This window comes from Salvelinus fontinalis, chromosome 13, assembly GCF_029448725.1.
Source record: "Salvelinus fontinalis isolate EN_2023a chromosome 13, ASM2944872v1, whole genome shotgun sequence".
Classification (NCBI taxonomy): Eukaryota; Metazoa; Chordata; class Actinopteri; order Salmoniformes; family Salmonidae; genus Salvelinus; species Salvelinus fontinalis.
Window position 1 is genome coordinate 25,602,211 of NC_074677.1, and position 10,487 is coordinate 25,612,697.

General features: G+C 46.1%; 1 protein-coding gene across 7 annotated transcripts in view; it reads left to right on the top strand.

The window, feature by feature from the left end:
• LOC129868307 (active breakpoint cluster region-related protein-like) overlaps positions 1 to 10,487 on the top strand; it is a 224,395-nt gene that overhangs the window by 47,603 nt on the left and 166,305 nt on the right. The window contains exon 1 of one of the 7 annotated variants that reach the window (XM_055942165.1): positions 4,466 to 4,849. The exons of 5 other annotated variants lie outside the window; for them this stretch is intronic. In XM_055942165.1, coding sequence (XP_055798140.1) covers positions 4,789 to 4,849 — 61 coding nt within the window. In that variant the 5' untranslated portion in view covers positions 4,466 to 4,788. Of the gene's footprint in view, positions 1 to 4,465; positions 4,850 to 10,487 lie in introns of those variants that run through there. One more of the 7 variants, XM_055942168.1, reaches the window with a different exon arrangement.

The window sequence follows — 10,487 nt, forward strand, 5'->3', positions numbered from 1 at the left end:
ATGTGTGTTTGATACAGCACTGCTGTATCTGACTAGATCAACCAGATGGACTGGGGCTGGTGCTCCAAGGCTATTGTGAGAAGTTGTGTGGTTGCTGGGCTCCCCAGAGAGGGTATTGTATGACACACAGTATGACCCAGAATTTGACAGAGAATTGAACTGGGTGGAACACTGGGATACAGGTGATCATCAGAATACACACACACACACACACACACACACACACACACACACACACACACACACACACACACACACACACACACACACACACACACACAGTAGGTTTAGAAGTCTATTCTCCTCTCGTGGGGAATCAACCAATACTTTTGTCTGTCTGTCACAGTACTGTAGAGACTGGGTAATGGCCTGTTTTACCCCACAGCATGACTGCCCATTAATATTTGATGCTGGAAGGATTGTGTCGCAACGGGAAGGCTAACACACGGCGCTGCAAGTGAATTCTCTTTGTTTGGCCCTGCCCGCAGATGATGGCCGTTTTAGTGTGTGTGTGGGGGAGGTTGGTATTGGCTCACTTCCCAATGCCCGAGGGGATGGAGTATGCCCTCCACACACACATGCGTCGTTCTGTGACTGTGATGTGACAGAATATGAGGGAGCGATGTCCCATTTTGAAGACAAAGGATGATGATCAGAGCTCACACACACACACACACACACACACACACACACACACACACACACACACACACACACACACACACACACACACACACACACACACACACACGAGCCAACAATGGAATGCCATCCAGGACCGATATAATAGATGGTGTCAGAGGAGAGGAAAACCCATAAAATTGTCAGACTCCAGTCACCCAAGTTATAGACTGTTTTCTCTGCTATCGCACGGAAAGCGGTACCGGAGCGCCAAGTCTAGGACCAAAAGGCTCCTCAACAGCTTCTATCCCCAATGCATAAGACTGCTGAACAATTCATAAAATCGCCACCGGACAATTTACATTGACCACTGCTGCTACTTGCTGTTATCTATGCATAGTCATTTCACCCTACCTAAACTCAGCAAAAAAAGAAAAGTCCTCTCACTGTCAACTGTGTTTATTTTCAGCAAACTTAATATGTGTAAATATTCGTATGAACATAAGATTCAACAACTGAGACATAAACGGAACATGTTCCACAGACATGTGACTAACAGAAATGGAATAATGTGTCCCTGAACAAAGGGGGGGGTCAAAATCAAAAGCAACAGTCAGTATCTGGTGTGGCCACCAGCTGCATTAAGTACTGCAATTAAGTACTGTTTTTATTTCTTTACTTACCTATTGTTCACCTAATACCTTTTTTGCACTATTGGTTAGAGCCTGTAAGTAAGCATTTCACTGTAAGGTCTACACCTGTTGAATTCGGTGCACGTGACAAATAAACTTTGATGGACTCTCCTCCTCATGGACTGCACCAGATTTGCCAATTCTTGCTGTGAGATGTTACCCCACTCTTCCACCAAGGCACCTGCAAGATCCTGGACATTTCTGGGGGGAATGGCCCTAGGACTCACCCTCCGATCCAACAGGTTCCAGACGTGCTCAATGGCATTGAGATCCGGGCTCTTCTCTGGCCATGGCAGAACACTGACATTCCTGTCCTGCAGGAAATCACTCACAGAACGAGCAGTATGGTTGGTGGCATTGTCATGCTGGAGGGTCATGTCAGGATGAGCCTGCAGGACGGGTACCGCATGAGGGAGGAGGATGTCTTCCCTGTAACGCACAGTGTTGAGATTGCCTGCAATGACAACAAGCTCAGTCCGATGATGCTGTTACACACCGCCCCAGACCATGACAGACCCTCCACTTTCAAATTGATCCCGCTGCAGAGTACAGACCTCGGTGTAACGCTCATTCCTCGGTGTAAATGCAAATCCGACCATCACCCCTGGTGAGATAAAACTGCGACTGGTAAGTGAAAAGCACTTTTTGCCAGTCCTGTCTGGTCCAGCGACGGTGGGTTTGTACCCATAGGCGACGTTGTTGCCGGTGATGTCTGGTGAGGACCTGCCTTACAACAGGCCTACAAGCCCTCAGTCCAGCCTCTCTCAGCCTATTGCGGACAGTCTGAGCACTGATGGAGGGATTGTTTGTTCCTGGTGTAACTCGGGCAGTTGTTGTTGCCATCCTGTACCTGTCCCACAGGTGTGATGTTCGGATGTACCGATCCTGTGCAGTTGTTGTTACACATGGTCTGCCACTGCGAGGACGATCAGCTGTCCGTTCTGTCTCCCTGTAGCGCTGTCTTAGGCATCTCACGGTACGGACATTGCAATTTATTGCCCTGGTTACATCTGCAGTCCTCATGCCTCCTTGCAGCATGCCTAAGGCATGTTCACGCAGATGAGCAGGGACCCTGGGCATCTTTCTTTTTTTTTTTTTTTCAGTGTCAGTAGACAGGCCTCTTTAGTGTTTTCATAACTGTGACCTTAATTCTCTACCGTCTGTAAGCTGTTAGTGTCTTAACGACCGTTCCACAGGTGCATGTTCATTAATTGTTTCTGGTTCATTGAACAAGCATGGGAAACAGTGTTTAAACCCTTTACAATGAAGATCTGTGAAGTTATTTGGATTTTTACGAATATTCTTTGAAAGACGGGGTCCTGAGTTTACATGTACAAATTACATCAACTAACCCTTACCCCGCACACTGACTCAGTACCGGTGCCCCCTGTATATAGCCTTGTTATTCTTATTGTGTTACTTTTTATAACTTTTTATTTTAGTCTACTTGGTAAGTATTTTCTTAACTCTTCTTGAACTGCATTGTTGGTTAAGGGCTTGTAAGTAAGCGTTTCACGGTAAAGTCTACACTTGTTGTATTCGGTGCATGTGAGAGTTTGGTTTGATTTGGAAATGGAGTAGTGAGGGGATTTTAGAGGATGTCTCCTCAGACGTGAGTCTGGCAAGATTGGATCTCCTGTGTGTGTGTGCGCCCCACAGACTGGCAAATTCCATCTGGCACATTGCGCCCAGTGTATTGTGGAGAGACAGAGCAGCGCTCTAGGCCAACTATGTCTCTAGGAGGGGATCCTCCCTCTAGACTTGACGTTGTTCTGCCTCACTTATCCTCCCATGTTTCTCCTGTCTTCCCATCCTAAAGGGGAGAGAGATGTTTTGGCGGGATGAAGGAAAGAAACTAGGGGTGGAAAAGCAGGAGTTGGAGGTCTGAGGAGAGCACTTCCCTCCTGTTCCCCCCATCTTGAAGGAGAGAGGGGTTGAAAAGGAGGTGTTGAAGGAAAGGGGGGTTGGAGGGCAGAGGGAGCACTTTAGAGGGGCTTTGTTGCCTGCAGCATGACTTTCAAATCTCTCTCTCACACACACACACAGTTAATTGGTTCGTTATTGTTAGGGAGGGGCTTTGAAACAGTGATTCCTCAAGTCCCGAAGCCGTCAGATGTTTCTGCAGCTACAAGCCTCAACACTAATCAAATCAAATTGATTTATGTAGCCCTTCTTACATCAGCTGATATCTCAAAGTGCTGTACAGAAACCCAGCCTAAAACCCCAAACAGCAAGCAATGCAGGTGTAGAAGCACAGTGGCTAGGAAAAACTCCCTAGAAAGGCCAAAACCTAGGAAGAAACCTAGAGAGGAACCAGGCTATGAGGGGTGGCCAGTCCTCTTTTGGCTGTGCCGGGTGGAGATTATGACAGAACATGGCCAAGATGTTCAAATGTTCATAAATTACCAGCAGGGTCAAATAATAATAATAATCACAGTAGTTGTCGAGGGTGCAGCAAGTCAGCACCTCAGGAGTAAATGTCAGTTGGCTTTTCATAGCCGATCATTAACACACACACACACACAAACTTGACATTCACCAAGGTTCAGCTTGCAGTGAACTAATCTATTTTGTCTCTGACACGAGCACAGCAACCTTTTTGCCCCCATCACTCCCTAACTCCAACAGTCTCAAACAGAGAAAAACACGGTTCACCTGCATCGCTCCATATCACAGACTGGTAGTGATGTGGTAGTAGTGTGTACCGTGTCTTTAGTGCGGGTCAGTACAGCCAGCAACTGTTGTTTTGTCTGGTTATGACAGAGGCTTATTTGTGAAGCCATTCATGACACTTTAGCACACCCAGACTGTAGGAGACCAACAGGCTAGTCCATAGTCCTCAAGAAAATGGGGCTAATGCAACCTCTTCTGCGAGGGTGAGGAAGATGGGGAGATGAGGAAGAGAGCGAGAGAGTATCAACCATTCAGTTTTGACTTCTCTCCCGAAAGAATAACAAAGACACAACATACACAAATAGTGTTCCATTTTGGATGTTGTTCTCATACAAGAGAACGAGACAGAAATAAAGAGAGCGAACAGAAGAGGAGGAGAGAGTGGATTAGAAGAGCGTGAGGGGCTCTGCGCGCACGCTCAAGAAATATAAAGAGCGAGAGAGGGGGTGGGAGTGAGTGAGCAAAAAAGAGCGAAAGGGAGGGAGTGCTTTCTGTCTACCCTAGCAACGGTTGGCTGTGGCTGTCTCTAGCCTGCTGTTGGAGCTCAGCCTGACAGCAACTGCTAAAGTAGAGGGCTGTGGACACACGCACTTTTGTTCTCTCCGCCTGTTGGATCCCAGTTTATTTGTATTTTTTCTTCTTTTGTTGCCTGAGATGACGACTGCCTTTCACCCGTGAATAAGAACAACAAAAAGAGGGTGTATTCAGCGGAAGCCGAGGAAGAGAGAGAAAAGGTATTGAGTGATAGAGAAGGGAGGAGAAAGGGAAAGAAGCATTTTTGAAGAGGAATCATTGCTGGAGGATGGAGCCCCTGAGCACTCGTGGCCTCCCCCGACTCTCTTGGATAGATACACTCTACAGCAGTATGTATCACTCTCTCTCTCTCCTCCTCTCTTCCTTCATCCCTCACCCACCACGTTCTCTGAGCTGAGATGTCTGATCTCATTAGGAACAGACACACACGCGCGCACACTGGGTTTTGTCACGACTCCCAATGAGTGCCCATCACTATAGCTGTCCATAACAACACACCCCAGTCCTACATGTATTATTTCAGCCTTCGAGGAGCACTGTTTTGGCCATTCTTCTAAAGTGTGTGTGTGTACAGAGAAACGTCCATGCCTGTATATCCCTCTCTTCTAATGATGATATTAGGTCATGTGTCACCTGTGGAAGTGCACAAATATATTAGCATATTTAACCAACCAGGACATATAGAAAGTGTTGGGGATGCTACTCCGAAAATGTAGTTTACCAAGCTACCAATCACTTCACACTGGAAGAAGTTGGTCTTCATTAAAGCTACCCTTCAGAAACATTGTAGTTTACTAAAGTTACTTCAAAAAAGTAGTTCACTACATCCAAACTACGTATGTACATCTGAAATGTCAGACTACAAATTGAAAGAACAGGTCACTTTGGTGTCATAAGCTACCAGAATGTGTACGGTAATCTAGCCTATTAAACACAAAAACAATGTTTCAAGTGAGAATTAGGCAGGTCTGATGCAAAGAATTACAATTGCCTTCACCCACATTTCATTTTTTGGTAAAAAAATGAGATGAACTATTGAAAACACTACCTACATTTGACTATAGTTCAACTACCACCAAGCTACTGCCAGATGTACTTACATGTTTTTAGTTATCTGTAGTTCACTACTCCCCAACACTGCCACTTGACAGTGTTAATTGTACAGAGAACTTGGTATAGTGTTCTAACCAGGACACAAGCTGTGATGGTGCATTATTCAGTCATTCTGTTGTTTATTGTCCATGTAGATTCTTCATTGTGGTCAGTGTTTTTATTGGAGAGTTTCTGAATGCCTGTTCTTTTTAAATTATCCTGTAGGGTAGGCTAATGTAGTGCCTGACAAAATGTTTGTATAGAAAATGGCCAGGATCATGAATCATGATGATTAATGTATGTTTCAATGTAGAATTAGAATATTCTTGATGATCTGTACTTAAGGATCTAGTTGTCTTTACTCAGCATTCTTTGTATACAATAGCTTTTAAGATGTGTGTGTGCACGATTTACCCATACATGCATGAGTCGTGATGTGATTCCGATGGTCTCTGAGTCTTGTCTCAAAGGAGAGATTAGGTTTATGTAACAGCTTGTGGTCGTTTATTCTGCTGTATCGCTATTGTTCCCAGTTAATCTGCCCGTTGCGGGGGGACAGAGTTGGATGGAGAGCGGGGAGAGAATGAGGGGTGGTGGGAAAGTGAGAGCGAGGGGAAGGTAGAGGAAGATTAGGGAAGAGCGAGGGGAAGGTAGAGGAAGAGTGGGGGAAGGTGGAGGAGAGGGATGGTGGGAGAGCTGAAGAAGAGGGGTATTAGTGGTGGGGGGTTTTAAACAGTTAAGGCAATGGGGGGATAAGAGCATAAAGTACCATATTGTCAGGCCTAATGGGTTTACCAGGAAAAACATTTATTGGCATGGATAACACTTTGTCTGTGTTGATGACTCCATCTAAGAACTTACCCACGTTGGATACAGAGCAACACACAGAATCAAATCAAATGTATTTATAAAGCCCTTTTTACATCAGCTGATGTCACAAAGTGCTTTATAGAAACTCAGCCTAAAACCCCAAACAGCAAGCAATGCAGGTGTAGAAGCATGGTGGCTAGGAACATCTCCCTAGAAAGGCCAGAACCTAGGAAGAAACCTAGAGAGGAACCAGGCTATGAGGGGTGGCCAGTCCTCTTCTGGCTGTGCTAGGTGGAGATTATGAGAGTACATGGCCATTGAGGCCAGATTGTTCTTCATGATGTTCATAGATGACCAGCAGGGTCAAATAATAATCACAGTGGTTGTACAGGGTGCAACATGTCAGCACAACCCGCAATCACACAGGGGGTTGTTCACCAGATAAGTACAGTTATTCATCATTAGTCAGGATTATTCATGCATGTTTATCTTTTTTGCAAATGATCACCCTATTCTTTGCAGCACTACATATTAAAATACATCAAGCAGAAATAGGCCACATTGAAAAGACTGTATGAGACAGTCAGTGGTGGTCTAACAATGAATAAAAACCATCCGGGCCGGGTTTGAAGTGGCTAGCAGCCGGTGGTTGAAGGAATTGTCTCGTTTGCCAGCAGCACTGATACAATAACACAATGAAAGTGTCATTACACATCTCATTTCCTGTGTGAGTAGGTTAGACGTCTAACAAAGACCTTCTAATGAAGGAATAACAAGAGACCTTGTTGACTCAGATGGTCCTGGAGTTTAGTGTTAGATTATATTGAAGGCTATTTCCATTACATTATATTCTCCTCTCTTTTTCTCATCCTTCTATCATCCTTTCATCAGTGGAGTGACAGATCATTTGGACAGTCAGTGAGGGTGATGATTAATGTTGTGGAGAAATAAATGTTTGACTCTTTACTGCAGCAGTCTTGGCCAACCCACTCATGCCCCTCTGATGATATTCAGTCGCACTCTCACCGTCTCACTCATTCATACAAAGTTCTTCCTGCCCTCCTCTCTGCCAAACCCCTTTTCAGAGAGGCAACCTACAGACTCATGGAAACTCTGCTTGGGTACAATAACATGCACAGCCATGATTGTGTGTATACAGATAGATAGATGGATCTAGGCTAGCATTATCTAGGTTAGCATTAACAGTTTATCATTTGTTTTGACAAACTCCATATCTTGCAAATAGGATATTTCTGTCCATGTGAGCACTGAGGTTGGTTTCAGTGTCTCGTCTCCAGTATTTTCACTTTAGCTCAATGCCAAAGCCAACCGTACACTTTCATTATATTATATTCAGAGAAATCGTCTGGAGTCATGTGACGCTGATGCTGAAGCAAAACATCAAAGGAGAGGGATTATGTAAGAGACAGACTATAGCCTTAAATATGGCAACAGAGGACACACACACACACCAAATCCTAGTCACTGCAGGGAAGACTGACTTGGGAGTACCACGATTTTAGCTCCACACGTGTCAAGAGGCAGTAACACTGCTGTGCCAATCCTTTACAACTATAGCCAGCTGTCTGCAGTGTTGGTGCAGTGGCCACTCTGATGCCAGGCATCATGCCACTGTGATGCCAGGCATCATGCCACTGTGCTACACTGTGATGCCAGACATCATGCCACTGTGATGCCAGACATCATGCCACTGTGATGCCATGCATCATGCCACTGTGCTACACTGTGATGCCAGACATCATGCCACTGTGATGCCAGACATCATGCCACGGTGATGCCAGGCATCATGCCACGGTGATGCCTGGCATCATGCCACTGTGCTACACTGTGATGCCAGGCATCATGCCACTGTGCTACACTGTGATGCCAGGCATCATGCCACTGTGCTACACTGTGATGCCAGGCATCATGCCACTGTGCTACACTGTGATGCCAGGCATCATGCCACTGTGCTACACTGTGATGCCAGGCATCATGCCACTGTGCTACACTGTGATGCCAGGCATCGTGCCACTGTGCTACACTGTGATGCCAGGAATCGTGCCACTGTGCTACACTGTGATGCCAGGCATCGTGCCACTGTGCTACACTGTGATGCCAGGCATCGTGCCACTGTGCTACACTGTGATGCCAGACATCATGCCACTGTGATGCCAGACATCATGCCACTGTGATGCCAGACATCATGCCACTGTGATGCCAGACATCATGCCACTGTGATGCCAGGCATCATGCCACTGTGATGCCAGGCATCATGCCACTGTGATGCCAGGCATCATGCCACTGTGATGCCAGGCATCATGCCACTGTGATGCCAGGCATCATGCCACTGTGATGCCAGGCATCATGCCACTGTGATGCCAGGCATCATGCCACTGTGATGCCAGGCATCATGCCACTGTGATGCCAGGCATCATGCCACTGTGATGCCAGGCATCATGCCACTGTGATGCCAGGCATCATGACACTGTGATGCCAGGCATCATGACACTGTGATGCCAGGCATCATGACACTGTGATGCCAGGCATCATGACACTGTGATGCCAGGCATCATGACACTGTGATGCCAGGCATCATGACACTGTGATGCCAGGCATCATGACACTGTGATGCCAGGCATCATGACACTGTGATGCCAGGCATCATGACACTGTGATGCCAGGCATCATGCCACCGTGATGCCAGGCAGCATGCCACCGTGATGCCAGGCAGCATGCCACTGTGATGCCAGGCAGCATGCCACTGATGCCAGGCAGCATGCCATTGTGATGCCAGGCAGCATGCCACTGTGCTAGCTGAATCAGGCCCTCCTGGTTGGCTGTGTAATGATGTCAGCCATTAGAGCTCCAGCGGAGGTTTGTAATATCCACTACTTCACATACATGTTTCATGGTATTTTTTACTTTAATATTTGTGTTGTGTGGTCGGTATTGAACTCTGATTCTGTACAATGATCCTATTGTCTTTGGCTGTAGAGATTTGAGTTGAGGGCTGGTTTATGAAGCAGAGACTGAGGTCCAGGGTTTGAAGCCTAAACAGTATGAGAGAAGCTGTTGTAAGGTTAATCTTATGTTCAGAAATGACAATCACCATGGGGTCATTCCATGTGAAAGTGGATGGAATGCAGTGTGTCATTTTGAGCAGGGGGTTAGTTGGATGGTTGGTTTATGTAACAGGGCCTAAAGGGCTTTCAATAGTATACAATATACACTATGAACGATAGCTTATCTCATGAAACACTCTCTAGAAAGACGCTTTTGCTGTTGCGCTAGTCTATCCTATTGCCGATGCTAAGACATCTATCTAGACTATTAGTGCCTGGTTATGAAGCCAGTGTTCTGCCCACTGTAGAAGTGATCACATCGGCAGCCTGTCTAACGAAGAGCCTGGTCTGTGTTGAACTGTGTATGTCAGTGCTAACATAGAGGGAATGGATCCTACTTCTATGAGTTCGCCAAGAGAATAATGGAGTCTGTATGTGGACCTATTTACAGCCACTGTGTGGATCCATTGTGTTAGCAGTGTACTAACCCCTGATGCCTAAAGAGCTGCGTGCTTAATGATGGTTATTAGTGTATCTGAGCATCAGGGTGTGTTTGTTTGGCTCTGTTTTAGCAAATGGGGACAGCAAAGTGATTTTGGAGACCTTCCCAGAAACTAGAGAGAGTTGGGAAAGAGGGCAGAGAGAGAGGGAGTGTGTTGGGGTAATTTAATAGGATACTAGCTGAAGGTGTGTAACCCATTCATCACATTCACCCCTGAAAAAAACGATCTCAACATATTACTATCTCATTGTGTCAAAATCAGTTGGTCACCTGTGGATGGATGGTACTGTGGTCTACTGTGGATGAATGGTACTGTGGTCTACTGTGGATGGATGGTACTGTGGTCTACTGTGGATGGATGGTACTGTGGTCTACTGTGGATGGATGGTACTGTGGTCTACTGTGGATGGATGGTACTGTCGTCTACTGTGGATGGATGGTACTGTGGTCTACTGGATGGATGGTACTGTGGTCTACTGTGGATGGATGGTACTGTGG